The sequence below is a fragment of the Accipiter gentilis genome, chromosome 7 (assembly GCF_929443795.1).
Source record: "Accipiter gentilis chromosome 7, bAccGen1.1, whole genome shotgun sequence".
In the NCBI taxonomy this organism is placed as follows: Eukaryota; Metazoa; Chordata; class Aves; order Accipitriformes; family Accipitridae; genus Astur; species Astur gentilis.
Window position 1 is genome coordinate 22,807,263 of NC_064886.1, and position 16,186 is coordinate 22,823,448.

At 38.7% G+C, this 16,186-nt stretch overlaps 1 protein-coding gene across 3 annotated transcripts in view; it reads left to right on the top strand.

The window, feature by feature from the left end:
• GOLGA3 (golgin A3) overlaps nucleotides 1-15,175 on the top strand; it is a 31,211-nt gene extending 16,036 nt beyond the window's left edge. For 2 of the 3 annotated variants that reach the window (XM_049805563.1, XM_049805564.1), the window contains 13 exons: nucleotides 358-435; nucleotides 1,417-1,680; nucleotides 2,194-2,288; nucleotides 3,008-3,224; nucleotides 3,940-4,083; nucleotides 4,728-4,925; nucleotides 6,067-6,183; nucleotides 6,682-6,821; nucleotides 7,618-7,750; nucleotides 7,962-8,084; nucleotides 8,496-8,660; nucleotides 9,651-9,814; nucleotides 10,808-11,397. In XM_049805563.1, coding sequence (XP_049661520.1) covers nucleotides 358-435; nucleotides 1,417-1,680; nucleotides 2,194-2,288; nucleotides 3,008-3,224; nucleotides 3,940-4,083; nucleotides 4,728-4,925; nucleotides 6,067-6,183; nucleotides 6,682-6,821; nucleotides 7,618-7,750; nucleotides 7,962-8,084; nucleotides 8,496-8,660; nucleotides 9,651-9,814; nucleotides 10,808-11,015 — 2,046 coding nt within the window. In that variant the 3' untranslated portion in view covers nucleotides 11,016-11,397. Of the gene's footprint in view, nucleotides 1-357; nucleotides 436-1,416; nucleotides 1,681-2,193; nucleotides 2,289-3,007; nucleotides 3,225-3,939; nucleotides 4,084-4,727; nucleotides 4,926-6,066; nucleotides 6,184-6,681; nucleotides 6,822-7,617; nucleotides 7,751-7,961; nucleotides 8,085-8,495; nucleotides 8,661-9,650; nucleotides 9,815-10,807; nucleotides 11,398-11,785 lie in introns of those variants that run through there. The other variant, XM_049805561.1, reaches the window with a different exon arrangement.
• Nucleotides 15,176-16,186: the final 1,011 nt, after the last annotated feature.

Consider the following 16,186-nt stretch of genomic DNA (forward strand, 5'->3'; position numbering starts at 1 on the left):
TTTTCTTTCAAAGAGCCAGCCAGTTTCTTCATTTGGTGTCACGTGTGTGTGAATGGGTGCTGTCTGGATACAACATATGTACGCTACTGATGCATTCTAAAACTTTAATGGCAGGATAAGGGCACTTCATGCATTCCTGAGGGTTGACAGGGCTCACTATGTGGTGACCTGTGTGAATGTATTTCTGTATAAAACGTTGTGTTATCTAACCATGCCATTGAGATGCCTAGTCAGAAACAGGATCTTCACTGGATTAGACAATTGGTACCAGGAAAAGATACTGTCGCTGCTTGAAGTAATGTAGAGTATGACATTTAGCATGTAAAGCAACGTGTTTGCTTTTTTTCCCTCTGGTAGGTAGAAAATCTGCAACAAGAAAATGCCAGCTTTAAAAAACAGGTTCAAAAAGTGAAGGAACAGTTCCTGCAGCAGAAGGTAAGCAAAAGCAAACTATTTCAAAGAGATAAAACCAAGGAGTATACTTTTTTTCCCCCACAGTGAAGGCACGTACTTCTGAGGGCTTTGTGAGGACACTTGAATCAATTTCCTGTATCAAAGAACTTTGTGACATAATTATACAGTTTCTGTATTTTGTACAATTAAAATTTTATCTGTAACTAACATAAAAGCAGATCCACCAACTAATTCATGCTTTTATTGGACTTCAGGGAGTTTGCCAAATGATCCACCATATAAAATCTCTCTCTGGTTTGCTGATACTAGGTTTGCTTTTGCAAAAGCACTCATGAAAATGTTGAAGTGTCATTGTTTTCCTGCAGCTTTGAAAAATGATAGTTAGTTCAGTAATTAGATTGCAATAGACCTCTTACTTTCTAGTTTTATTCTGAATTTACACAGTTTTGAAACATTAATTTGAAATTGATATGTCATTAGCGTTGCACATACATGTGTCTTACATATAGGGTGGCACCATTAAATTTACAGCTTGATTGCTTATTGAGCTAATGCAAAAGATTTTTTTAGCTTGTTAGCTTTAAGTTTGGGAAGGCTGCTTAAACTGTCAGTTGCAGTTAAGCCCTCTTGTCATGGCAAAAGTTATTAATTGCGTGCATGGGATGCTTAATTTTTTACAATTAGTTTAGTTTAAAAGAATGGCATGTAATTACTGCAGTTCCATAAAGAACATGAAGAAGAGTATCCCATACTGCTATAAACACTCTGACGAGTTTGGTTTTTTATGAACTTCTGATACATAGTGGTATTTGATACCAGCTTACATAAAATTTTTGAACCAGAGTAAATATGTTACAGAAGACGATGCTGGTTTGTATTCTTCAACACACACACCTCCGCCTCAAACTAAAATAATACTAGTAAATACTTCATGATAAATTACTCTTAAGTTTAGAAAATTGTAACAGAGGTGACATTGTCCTCTTGAAACTTGTCCCCAAGGTAATGGTGGAAGCTTATCGAAGAGATGCAAGTTCTAAGGACCAGCTGATTAGTGAACTGAAAGCTACAAAGAAGCGGCTGGACTCAGAATTGAAAGAGTTAAAACGAGAGCTACTGAAAATTCAAGTTGAAAAACAGGCGCTGGAATCTGAACATTCAAAACTACAGAAGGAAGTATCTCAGGTTCACCAGCAGATGGTGGAAATAGAAAATCATCTTCAGTCAGTGCAGAAAGAACGAGATGATATGGAAACACGCCTACAGGTATGGAAGGTGTTAAGCTTTGGACTTTGAGAATGTTACATCCAGGATATGTTGCTATTTCTGTTAACTTTGGAAATAAACGGAACAACCACCTGCAAGTTAAGGTTTGTGGTTACATATTTAATATTGTCTATACATTTGAGCATATACCTATGAAAATTCTGTAAATATGTGACTGCGTATTAAGATCTCATGTAAGTAAGTGGGGAGAAGCATGCTACAGGAGTGGTAGAGGTGTGATGTGGAAGCAATTTCCTTGGTCCCAAAGTGAACTCCATCTGAGAGCAAAGACCAAACTAGAACCCTGTTCATACATGTTATGGTGGTGGCCACAGAGGGAAGGATTAAAGAAGAAATAAAGGGAAAGAGAAAGGAGATGGAGAACCTTGGAACAGTTTACATTTAGAAATGGAAGTAACTTTGAAACTTCATGCTTATTCTCTTATAATCCAGCATGCAGCAAATGTGCTTTTTTTTTCTTACACTTATGGGTGCTTTTTTCTTCTTATTAAGTCGTTGCAGTTCGATAAGGAACAAATGGCATCTCTTGCTGAGGCAAATCAGGCATTAAAACAACAAGTAGAACAAATGCAAGAAGAAGCAAAAAAGTAAGTGTTCTTTTAGCACAAACAAAAGAACTCTACAGCATTTGTGTTTCCTAGTCACCTTTCTAGCAATCGCTTTTTTTCCTATTCCCTGGTCTTTCCTTTGGGAAACTTAAATAGTCAGAGAGTCACAGTCATATCCACGGCAAAGTGTTGGTTGCATGCTACACAGGAGTTGCATCTTCTCCTCTGATTCATTTATGCTTTTAACCAACAATGTCTGACATACAACATACATATTGGAGTGAATCCTAATTACCATTCACTGGCCTTGACTGGCTAAAATGTTGCATTAGTGAGAACTATTTATTTTTTTTCCACTGGTGATCACAGAGGTTTTATGATACCTGACATATCCACCAAGGGTCTCAGATTAGATTGGATTCTTACTCTAAATTTTGTGTTATTTCTAGACAGAGTAGTATATATTCCTTCATACTGGAGTTTTAATAGTTCTGACAAAGACCTCTTAATTCCCCTAAGTATTTTCTTAGAATGTTATCAAGATTCTTCAAGGTACTGTCTTGCAAAGGGCCAAACTGTACCTTACCAACCTGATGGCTTTCTCTGATAAGGTGGGTGACTCTGGGACAAGGGGGGGAGAAGTGAATGTTGTTTTTTGTTGGGCCATGTGAAAAATTAATCTTCTAGTACTGTTTTCAGGCAGTTTTTGTTTTTACCTGATGGTGGTTTTTTGGTGTTTTTTTTTCCTTTCGCTCCAGTGCCATTACTGAGCAGAAACAGAAAATGAAGCGTCTAGGGTCAGATCTGACGAGTGCGCAGAAAGAGATGAAAGCTAAACATAAAGCCTATGAGAATGCAGTCAGCATTCTTAGTCGTCGGCTACAGGAATCTCTTGCTGCAAAGGAATCTGCTGAAGCAGAGTTGAGCAAACTGAAAGCACAAATCACTGATGGTGGAAACAACCAGATTGCTCAAGTATGCAGATGTCTTTTAGCATTGTTAGTACAAAGATAGAGCTGTCTTGTTATTAAATATACGTCTTGAAATATTATTTTACACCAAAGTGATGAAAATATTTGGAATATAAAGCTAAATAAGAACACGGCATCAGTGTTCTGAGCACTGAGAATGTCCTTAACTACATTTGAGAGAAGTGATTTGGCAGGCTTTGGTTTGGTTGGTGTGTTTGGTGGTTTTCTTTTCTTTTTTAATTTTACTTGTATCTTTCAGGTTACCAATTGTAATCCAAGCTCAAGAGGATGATCAGCCTTAGTGCTAAATTTCCTGATTAATTTTCATTGTTGGTTTGTTTTTTTGTGGGGCTTCTTGTTTGTTTGTTTCTTTTGAAAGTCTCAGCATCTGAAGACTTTCCAAAATTCTCTTACTGCTTTTTTCTCATTGGCAGTTAAAAGTTCTTCAGAGTAGCTGTAACTTACTCATTTATGTTATGCCTGTGATAAGAAAATTAATTTACTGGGGGAAGCTCCAGTTACTTGGACCAATGGAGCAAGATACAAATACATTATTGGTAGTAGCTGGATGCAAGGGTGGAAAGCTCTGAGCAAGACCTTTACATTAAGCACTAGCGCCTCATTTAATATTTGCTATTGAAGTAGGCTTTTTAACAAAACAAAATTACTCCTGTAGATGGTTGATACATTAATCATATGTGTGATCCCTTTGCCTTTAGGAAAGGATTCAAACTCTGGAGACAGAATTGCAAGCTGTTAGCAGCAGTAAGTTGATGCTGGAAAAAGAGTTGCAAGAAGTGATTTCACTTACCAGCCAGGAGCTTGAAGAATACAGAGAGAAAGTGCTGGAACTTGAGGATGAGGTGATTACTTGAGTTTGTATGGTAGATGGGAATGTGACAGTAAAAATGTGCCTGAGAAGCAAAGAGAAATTTTAGTACCATAATTTTATTCCAACAGTACAGGAAATCAGAATCTTGCATAGAAAACATCGTTGTCAGTGATGCTTGCAAATTTTGCTGCCCTGTGCTGGTTCTTTGTGGTTTCATGAATCATTGTCATGTAGGGAAAAAGATGAGAGAGAAAAGTAGTTCCTGTATTAGATACTGGCTGTGTCTGGTCATGAGACAGTGAGGATGCATGAATCACTATCTTTTGAAACTATTTGGAGTAACAGATGCTCAATGATTTTGAGGGCAGGGTGGTGCTGTTCAGTTGTGGAGTTTCACCAAAAAATTATATAAACTATTCTTGACGTGCACCTGAACAGTACCCCTGGATTCTGCTTTCTAGCAAGCATTTTAGACTTCCAAAAGGAAAAAATACCTAACTGAACTTATTTTGAAGTGTTCATTTAAAAATGAAAAAGAAAACAAAAGAAATGAAAAGAAATCTCACTCTGGGAAAGCATGATGTTTAATTACTTCAACTCACAACTTTTTTTGTGGTAATAATCTGGAGTTGTTTGGTTTTGTTTGTTTGATTTGGTTTTTTTCTTTGGCTACAGCTTCAGGAATCCAGAGGCTTCAGGAGGAAGATAAAACGTTTAGAAGAAATTAATAAGAAGTTGGCCCTTGAACTGGAGCATGAGCGTGGAAAACTTACAGGTCTTAGTCAGTCCAACGCTGCTTTGCGGGAGCACAACAATATCCTTGAAACAGCATTAGCAAAAAGAGAGGCAGACTTGGTACAGCTGAATCTACAGGTTATTTGACCTTTTAATATATTATCTTCAGAAGGGAATTAGCTCGTGTTGTGGTTTAACGCCAGCTAGCAACTAAGCACCATGCAGCTGCTCACTCACTCCCCCCACACCCAGTGGGATGGGGGAGAGAACCGGGGGGAAAAAAAAGTAAAACTCGTGGGTTAAGATAAGAACAGCTTAATAGAACAGAAAGGACGAAACTAATAATGATAATAATAACAATATTAAAATGACAATAGTAATAACAAAAGGATTGGAATATACAAGTGATGCACAATGCAATGCTCACCACCTGCCAACCAATGCCCAGTTAGTTCCCGAGTGGTGATTCCTCCCAGCCCCACTCTCCCTAGTATATATACTGGGCATGACGTCACATGGTATGGAATACCCCTTTGGCCACTTGGGGTCAGGTGTCCTGGCTGTGTCCCTTCCCAACTTCTTGTGCCCCTCCAGCCTTCTTGCTGGCTGGGCATGAGAGGCTGAAAAATCCTTGACCTAGTCTAAACACTACTTAGCAACAAGTGAAAACATCGGTGTGTTCCCTATGTTCTTCTCGTACTGAACCCAAAACATAGCACTATACCAGCTACCAGAAAGAAAATTAATTCTATCCCAGCTGAAACCAGGACAGCTCATATTTCTAATAACAGGATGTAGACATCTTTACTCATATGATACAAAGTTGGTGCATTTTCTCCAGATCTGGGTCTCCTGTGTGTTGCATAATGGTGGTAATATAGGGGGCTAAACAAGAGATCAGAAATGAGACTGTGCACTAAACAGAGCTATTTCTTTTGGAAAAAAATCACGCTAAAATATTTGCAGTAGTGAATGTGTGGCTCAAGTTAGTTGGAACATACAAACTGTGTTACATACAGACTCACTATGATGAACAATTTTTATGCCAATAGCAATATATTTGTGGGGTAGAAGCAAATGGGAATATAGGCAATGAGCTACCATTTAACCAGAGCTACTTTTAAGGTTGAGAGTACCCTGAGAGCGAGTTACCAGTGAACAGCAGAGAGAAGTTTTGCAATCCTTGCATTGGCTTGTGTTTGTGTTGCCTGTACTGGCATTTGTGGTCTTCCAGTGAGCCCACACAAAATGTGCATTTGTTTTTGTGATGTGGTAACAGGTTCAGGCAGTCCTAAAGCGGAAAGAGGAAGAGGATCAGCAAATGCAACAACTTATTCAAGCTTTACAGGCTTCCTTAGAGAAAGAGAAGTCAAAAGTTAAAGACCTTAAGAAGCAGGTAAGGGCTCATCTTTTGGTTTATTTACTTAAAAGGTGATTTAAATGTAAAGTATTTGAAAAGTAACTTAAAACAAAATATATGCTTTATAACATACTGCTTCCTGCAGGGTCTCTGTCATGATGGCTAGCGGCTGAAAGATCAGTTGATGTCTTTTCTGTTGTGCCCTGTTAAGCATAGTCATTGACTACCAGGAAAGTTCCATTATGACTTGTAATGCATGGGACATACCTTGAAGTGATGATATGTCATCCAAAAATTCAAAAGGAAGAACCAGTCTGGCAAACGTGCTTCTTCCATTATATATAGTTACTAACTGCCGTTAGCGTTAATAAGGGCAACAACACTAATAATAAGTGTTTTAGACAAAAAAGAGAAGTGTTAACAGCTGCATCACTTCCTTCGTGACTTGTTTTGTACCCCTTTAGTCTAACTCCCTTTATGATTCACCCACAGTGATAGAATAAAGAAAAACTGCATATTTTTTTTTTCTTGTAGGAAGCAGCAGCCAAAGCGGATGCAGCACATAACCGCCGTCATTACAGAGCTGCTGTGCTTGAGCTCAGTGAAATCAAGAAAGAGCTACATGCCAAAGAACTGCTTGTCCAAGCCCTTCAGGTTGAAGTGGACAAACTGCAGTAAGTAAATGTCTAAGTTCTTAGAGAATAGTAAATAAACCAAATCCTCTGAAAAAAGCCATATATTAGTGAATTTTTGGTTTTGCCAGTCTGGAGTAAGTTATGTTGAAATGTACCCCAGCTGAGCCTGACTGTAAGATGCGTGTTTGGACTCTAGGCAGATACTTGCATTTTTCTGTCTCTTCATAATTCAGTTAGACCTGAAGTGTGCTGTATTTAGGCTTCACCATCTGCTTTTTTTACAGTTTCAATACAGATTTCTACTATTTCATGTTAATAGTAAGGATTAAGCCTTCATATATATCCTATTATTCTTCTCTCACTTCCCTGAGGAACTACATAGAGGATGAATTTGATTGTTGAATATATTCCACAATATATTCAAATACAATTTATTTTCTTGTATAGAAGATACTTTCTTAAATTATAAGAAATTATCAGACCTACATAAGAATGGATATAAGGCTAACCCTATTCCTCCTAAAACAAAAGCAAAATTGCCCACAGTTTTTCTGTTGGTTTTTGGTGTTGGGTTTTTTTCTGCATAATCTGTTGTTTGTAACTGGACTATTACCAGTGCAATATTTATTGATATACTCGTGCATCTGTCTCATATAAAATCTTTTTGTGATTTAACTTTTGCTATGAATGTGTCAGCAAAGCCTTCCGTCAAAGCTATAACTAAGCAGGTTCCATGCAGTGTCATGTCATTTATCGTTACATAGCTAACCCAGTGAAGTCCTTGTTTTAAAGGACAGATTGAATAACTGCTGTGTCTGTTAATCCTGCTGTGCAGGGTAGAGGATGAAAAACATTCCAAGGAGGTATCACAGTTTCAGCAAGAGCTGGCAGAAGCCAGGTCTCAGCTCCAACTTCTGCAGAAAAAGCTGGATGACAAGCTTAGTGAACAGCCTGTAGTAAGCCAAGAGGTAAAACCTGTACATTTACTGTGTTCATCCTTATTTATGATGCATTGTATGACTTCATTTGTCTTTAATTCAGCATTTTTTAATGAAGTTTTGCTAGGTTTACTTAGAACCAGGAAGGATTAATGAGACATAATAATATATTTCAGAATTTGTGGTTGATTGCACCTATAGATAATTCTAAAGATACTTTCCTCCCCCACCCCCCTGGTAGGTGGAAGACCTCAAGTGGGAAGTAGAACGAAAAGAAAGAGAAATTGAAACACTTAAGCAGCAGCTGGATATGAGTGAACAGCGGAGCCATAAGGAGTTAGAAGGGATGCAAATTGTCCTGCAGGTATTTAATCTAGCCGGTGGAGATTTTGATGGGTAACCGTTATTGCTGTAGGGTGATAATTAAAACAATACTTTTGTTGTTTAAAAGTATACTTATACTTCTCTGATAATTTTTTTTACTCATAAAAACTTATTCACTATATGTTTTTGCAGGGTCTTTACTTTTCTCAGTTTTACTTTGACTATGCTGTTAGCTTCTTATTTTCTTGACCTTATGCCATTAAAATAGGCTACTGACTTTTTTTTATCTAATTCCTGATCTTCTGCCAGGGCAAATTGGTTTAAAATAGCAGTGTTGTTTCTTTTTCTAGTTTCCCCTGGAAACTGAAAAAAAATTATAAAAATATTAGTTGGCCAGAATTTTTATACTGTTTCCCTGTATCACATTGATTCTCTTCTTTTTCCCATTTAGAATATCAAGACTGAGTTGGAAATTGTGAGGGAAGACCTGTCAGTGACTCAGAAGGACAAGTTCATGCTACAGGCTAAAGTGACTGAACTGAAGAACAGCATGAAGTCGCTGCTGCAGCAGAACCAGCAACTGAAGTTGGACCTGAAGCACGGCAAGATGAAGAAGGTATTTAAATAGGAAGAATACATGTTGTGGGGTACCAGAAAACATTCTGCTAATTAAACTACTGGGAAATACTTCACTGCAGGAGACCTGATGACAGCTCTGAACTGAAATGCCTGCCTGTGATACAGACTTACTGATGTTCTGACATTTAAATGATAAATGCAGGAAGATTTGCAGGCAAAAGTAACTGTACTGATCTTGACTTCCCACCTTTTACTTCAGAAATCTTTGTGTTTAGCATATTATCTTATGTTTACATTGTGACTTGTAATAAAACAAAAATGGTAGCACTTATATAATGAATCATGGGCAAATACAGAGTTACTACCTTCTTATAGTTAACACCTGCTCACTGTTCATATCCTCTCCATACTGTCCAGTTTTTCATCCTTCCACAATTTCAACAGTTAACTATTAGCGGTTTCTTTGAGTTTTCTGATTTGCTACTTGTACACAGAAAATGCAGTAGTAGTAGATCTCTTGCTCTTTCCCTCCCTCAAGTAATTGTCTCACTAAGCAAGACAGAATTTCACATGGAAGCTTCCATTTCATTCTTTTAGGCATTGGTCCTGATACCTCATCCTGCAGGTTCCAGAATTTCCAAAAGGTTTTCTTTGATTGTACTTAACTGATTTATTTTTTTTCCTGAATTGCTCTCTTAACTATACTGAAAGAATGTTATTAAAATTTGTTTTGAAGAGCCAAGTCATTTGCTTTAAATCCTTTGTGTTTTATTTCTTCAGTAGGGTGAGTTCTTGAGTAGGTCCTTCTAGATGCTGTTTGTTTACTTACGACCATGGCTAGCAGATGACGTTTGGTTAGGAACTTGTGCTTGTGACCCACGAGACTTAATATGAATATGCTTCTGATTCCTGCTATATAATGCAGATATGTACCAGTAGTGTGATGTCTTTCTATGTGGCAAAAATGACACTGATGAAATAACTTAATTGTATTTCTGGCTTTTTCTTCTTTATTTACTTTAACCAGAGGAAGGAACTGAAAGGAGAGAATAACTCTTCAAATCCTGTGACTCCAGTCAAGATTCCTGATTGTCCAGTGCCTGCTGCCTTGCTGGAAGAACTACTGAAACCATCGACAGCTGTGAGCAAGGAGCCTTTAAAAAATCTGAACAGTTGTCTCCGGCAATTAAAGTATGACCCGTTATTTTCAACTCCATTTAATAATCTTAAAAATGTTTCTAAGAAACCAGCTGCCAGCCTAAGGAAAAAAGGATTTGTAAAATGAATTCTTTTCCTCTTATTGGGACTATATTTAGGACAGTAGGATGTTCTGTCATTGTAAGTGCTTGCTCGCATGGTAATGAAATAGGGAGAGAAGCCTTTACAATAAACTAGACAAAATGTCCATCCTAAATCGTACACAGCACATCAAACCAGAAACAGCTATTTCTAGTTCTTGCTGATGGAAAAGCTGGTGTTTCTCTCCGCAGCATCAGAAAGGCTGCTCATGATAGGAGCCCAGGCAGTGTGTTAATAAGAAACCTCTACAGAGGAAGTTCATTCTGCCAAAAATACATTTTCAGATCTTCCCTTACAAGGTTGCACATGAGATTCTGAGCAGGAAAGCTACAACTTCAGGAAGATGGAGAGTTTGGGTTATTAGGAGAACTGAGCTGCTATTATCACCTCAGTTGATGTTTGAGGGGAGTGAGTCTGTGATAATGTTCTGTGATCCTGTACTACCAGACTAGTTGCTTTGCTAAGTTGGTGTCTGACTAAAGTAATTATCTGTTTATCTAATTATTTTTCTGTGCTGCTTTCCTCACTTCTACCTCCCATGTTGTCTTTCATACCTGCGAGAGTACCACGTTCATCAGGTTGTAGCCACTAAGTGCCCTTACTGAGGAAACAGTCCTGCATCATCTCTGGCAATGAGCATTTGCTGCAAAGGAGCTGGTGCATTGTTGGCCCTTTTTTAAATTAAGCATATTGTATTTGTTTTGCTCTTAAAGAGAGACAATTCCTAAGCTTCCTGTAGACTTCCTTCTCTTGTATACAGCTATAGCTTAGATAGTCTTGGAGTCCGTATCAAGAATCAGAAAAGTAGTTTTCTGATCTCATATTTAGCAGTTTGCTTTCTGCTTGTTAATTTTTGCTTTTTTGTTCTCAATACTTTGAAAAAAGGCAAGAAATGGACAGCCTTCAGCGTCAGATGGAGGAACACACCATTACAGTACATGAATCAATGTCTTCGTGGACTCAGATTGAGGGGCAGCTAATGGACCTTACCTCTACCAGTCCTGCAACTGCATCAGACCAGCAGGAGATTCCTACTATAGAGGAAAAGAAACAGAATTGTAGTGTTAGGGACAAGGAAGCTTTGACACTATAACCTCCTTATCGGTTGTCTTTCTTCTATTGCTTCAAGTATGTAAAGAAATCTTTATCAAAATTATTTATTTATTTCATTTTTAAAAATGGTGTTCAGAGTTGTGCTTTTGCCTGTAGAAGCAAAGGGCGTGGCTTTGAGAAACTGGTGTAATATTAAATGCAGAACATGCTATTCCAAGGGTTTGTTTGAAACCTTACCATAATAATTCTGTCATGTAGGGGACTGCCAAGTGGTAAATCTAGCTCATTTGGGGGTTTAGTAAGAGATTCAGATGAAGGTTTAAAATGAGGTCAAGAGGAGCATCTGGTTCCAGGTCTGTATTTGTTCAATCTGGGTGAATTTGGTAAGGAATGACTGTTAATTTTGTAACATCTGGAGGGTTGTTTTTTTTTGGGGGGGGGGTGGTGGTGTTTTTTTTTTAATTGAGGGAGTGGGTGTGGGGAGGGTGTTGTCTTCCCCCATCTTGGGTTGTATCCAAATCACAGGGAAAGATAAGTTCTGCTCATGTTCAGCTGTTAGCAGTGATTGAGGACTGGGTATTCCAAGCATCCTCTCTCCTCCCTGCTATAATCTTTTATTCTTGAAATTCAGGTTGCAGATATCTGTATTTAAAGAAAAAAAAAATCATTTGAAGCCATTTCTAGTTATGAAGATGACCTCTGACCTATAGCAAAAGAAACAAGACTGTAAATACAAGCAATGCAGACCAGTATGTATCTTTGGCAGATTTGCCTGGGATGTTTTCTGAAGTGTCAGTGTTTCTCTTACAGTCACAGGCCAGTAGGGAGCTTTGCTTCACTGCACAAACACTTCTTGCACCTTTTTAGTTCAACTTTTGAAGTAGACACCCTTGTAAAAGGTATGCGTGTAATATATATATATAAAAAAAGAAAAAAATCATAATTTCCTGACTTTGAGTATCTGTTTTAATATGCTTATATACCATAAGTTAAGGCTGACATGAGGGGTTTTTTTGTTACTGTCACTGTTTTAATGTTACATTTAAGTTCGCTGGTTTTTGCCATACTGTAAAAATGGCTTAGGGAAATTAGCCTCTAAAGCCAGAGCATTTAGAAATGTAATTACTTTTACTTTGAAAGACAAAATCGTAATGCCTATAAAATAATTATTTTTATTAGCTTTATCTTCTCCCACACACTTCCCCTACTTTTTGGACCCTCTATTACAAGATGTCTGCCGTGAATGGAAATGTTGGTACTGTGGCAGCCCCTCTGCAGAGCACCTTGACTAGATTATTATTAAAGCAGTCCACTTTAGATTCTTTCACCTTTGGTCCCATTGCTCCCATGTGGCTCATACTGCAGTGATAAGCCTTCTCTCTCCTCATTAAAAAATTCAGTGTGGAGGTACTGCTTTACCTAATGTGCTAAGTGCTGAAGTACAAATCAAAATATACATGACAGATTATTTGGAAGATTTAGCAGCAACTCATGTACTAGCATGTTTTTGTCTTTAAAACATAAAGAAAACAGGTCAATTATATCCACTATAGTTTGGCATTAAAAAAAAATAAATCTAGTAAGTACAAGTAGCTTAAGTGGCTGGGGAAATAAACCAAAATTCTAGTTCATCTATTATTTTCAAAGAGACTGTTGTTGCTTTTGGGTGGGTTTGGTTGGGTGGTGGTGGGAAATGATTGCAGTTTGCTTAGCAATAAGGCAAAAAAATAAGCAAACGAAAAACCCCAAACCACCCGTATTTATCCAAAGTCTGATTTTCTCAAAATTACCAATTCAAGCTCTAGTCCAGTTGAACACTTTGCACCTAAAGTGTCTATACTGACTGGTTTCATGCCTCTCAGCTATTGGATTTTAACTTAAATTTTATTGGTATCAAAGTCAAGTGATGCTAAAAGTCAAGGTTTTGAAATTGGTGAAGGAAGAAATGCATTAGCGTGGCATTAGGCGCCCATCATATAGAATTACCAAACAATTCAAAGAAAAGTCAAAAGCTTTACAGACTAGCTTAGATATGTTAATGTCTACATACTGCTGCAGTCTCTTTTGCAGAGTAAATGGTACTATCTCGCTGCTGTCATGTTCTTGAAGTTGCCTGTATATTAAGCTCAAAGAAGAAAAAAAATACACAGTATTGTTAAAGAACAAAATTAAAACTACGTAATGAATAATATATTCAGTACAAAAAAGTTATCAAATGTTCAAGATTTTAAATAACACTTATGCAGTGTTAATGTTGCTGTTCATTTTAGTAAATATGTTGCCTACAGTTAAGAATCCCCTATGTTTTAATCTCTTAAATTTGGCAACAGTTGTATGGATAAAGGTTCTGTCTGGTATCAAAGAAGGCAGAATTGTTAGAAACCTTCATCGTTCTTCAGACTGTCTGCTCTCCTCTTCTTTTTGTACCCATAATTGTACTGCACTCTGTTTTCAGTGCAGTGCTGCATTTTCTCACTAGTTCCTTAGAAAGACATCTGAGCCTACACCATCAAGTAGTCTTAGATGCATGTTTTTCCTTTTAAAGATGAGGGAGCTGTTGTGAAGTGCTCAGATTAGATTTCTGCATTGACCCACCTGTCTCTCTTTGAAAGTACCTGGACACTAGGTATTTTCATTTTATATTCACTATGTGTTTTTTCTATAAACAGAAGCACCATGCCGCTTACTTAAATGAAGGACAGGCAGTGAGATTTGGGGGTCTAAATCTGGTGAGGTCCTAAGTCCATTAAGTTATGGAAGTCGCTGGGAAGCCCTCTAGAAGGAGCACGCAGCATATGATAAAAGCAAGGCCTTTCTCTGAAACTCATCAGCTATGTTTCTTGATTATCCAGAGAAATAGTTGCTGTTTTATTAAAAAGCCTCACCCTGAGGCTGAGCATGCTCACTCTACAAAGCCTCAGGTCTCTGCTGTCTAGGCAATAAAACAAACTAGTTGTAGGAATGCCTCCCCTCTGCCTGTCACAGCTCTGCCACATACATTAGAGGAAAGTCTGAAGAATAATCTCGTAAAGATTTTTTTCTTTTCTTTTCCTTTTGTTAACTACTGCAATAGAATGTATTTTCTGTGTTTGCTTCGTCAGTGGTTGCTACCTACTAAACCAAGTCTTGTTGATGAAGGAGAAATGTCACTGTAATGTGAGAATGTTTCTCAAGTGATTAAAGTTCGTGAATGCTGCAGCATTACTTCTTCAGATGCTGTTGGGCTTCTGAGGACTTTGGAATAATTGTGCATTTAAAAAAAACCAACAAACACAAAACATAACAAAAAACCAGCAAACCCTACAATGGAAAAAACCATTAGTTACTGCATCTCTGGTGTTGCTGAACATCACATAATGCTCCATTCTATTGTCTTCCAGATTTCTTGGAAATATTTGTGCACTGTATTGGGATCAGCTGAGCCCCTTATCCACTTGTCCAATGGGAGGATCTGATCCCATACTTTTATTCAGGCAATATCCTAGCTCAAATCTATGAGAATTTCACATATGTGAAGAGTAGAGTAATATCCAGAATGAAAGTTCCAGTGCTCATATTTTCATGGATTACTTATGCCTCATTAGTGGGGAGTGAACTGCAGTGGCATGGGTGTTTTAATCTTAGCTATGACAACATTCAAGGTGCACTGGGGACAGATAGCGTTATCAATATAAATTATAACTTAAAGATGACATTCACTACTGGTGATGCAAAAGCTTGTGATGTATGTTTTATTAACTTTGCTGGGGAAGCGTGAATAGTTGCATGTAACTTGCTGTGACCACAGACTTTAAATATTTTCATGTGAAAGCAATTACAGTCCGAAGTAAAAACTAATGCGCATCAGCTGTCATCTGATTGACCTTGTCTCCTACTAAGGTGTAACACTTCAGTCTTGGGCAGTAGGGCAGCCTAATTTCCGATACAGATGCACAGATTTCTAGGGGAGGGAAAGATGTTCTGGATATTGTAAATGAGATATTGTTATGTTTTATACGTGACATTCAGTAATGTCTGCTTAAGCTGTATTTGTAAAGATAGAAGTTAATCATTTCATGTTCTTCACTGGATAACCCAGGGGCTGGAGGAGTTACACTATGTACAATTAACGTTTATGATCATACAAAGCATGTTGATTATAAAAATAATGTGCATAGGAATTCCTTTAAAAGTTTTGTGCAATAAACTATTTTTGGTAAAGGGCTCCATGTTGTTTCTACTGTTAAAGAGAAATTGATACCATCTTCTCTTTGGTTTTGGATAGTAATTTTTATGTTTAGGACTCTGAACATGCTGTATAGCCACCTTTCAGGAAACCAAAAAAACCCCTTATTTTGAAAGAGTATGTTACTGCACATTGGTTTTTCACACATCTAAAATTGATTGTGCTTGTATTACCGTTACATTTACTTTTTCTCAGTTTGCTGAACCTGTCGGGAAAGAAACGTAATGAGCATTATCTCCCTTGGCCTGAATCTGCCAACAGCTGAAGTTCCAGTGTACAAGGTGGAACAATGCAGAAATGTCATCCATTCTGAATTAGCCCATTGCCATGATAAGGAGAGAAGTGACTGTACCTTGCTTGTAATAGTAAACAGTGTGAGTTAAAGGGATGCTGTCAACTTCTTCTTGAGGGCCTGCCCTTTTGTCTCATCATTTAAACCAGCAACGGCCTGGTTTGCTTACAGTACAAGTAGCTGTACCCATAAGGCAGTGATGTTACACCTGATGGGAGGGCTAGAAACCGACTTCTTCCCTTCTAACACACCATCACGAACTTCCCGGCGCCTTGACACTCCCCCCTCCCCTCTTGCAGCCCCTTCGAAGGCGGCAAAGGCCAAACCCCTCGCTGCCGCGGCCCTCCGCTGGCGGTTCGGTGACCCCTCAGGTTTCCGAGGCCTCTCCCTCACCGCCCTTGCAGCCTTCCCCCCCCCCGCCCGGTACGCTCCCTGACGGCCGCCATCCGAAGAAAACGTGCCCGTTGTAACGGTAAATCCTCAGGTGCCACCGTCCGGGCCGCGGTGCCCGCCGGCAGCCTGTGCGACGCCGGGGGGCTGCCCCCTCACCCCTGCCCCGCCATCGCCCTCCGCCCGGGCTCCGGCAGAGCCGCCGTCTTCCCGTCAAGCGCCGGCCGGGGCAAAGCGAGAGCGAGCCTTCCCCGAGCGGGAACGGGAGCGGGGGGGGGCGGCTCAGCCGTCCCGTCAGGCAGCG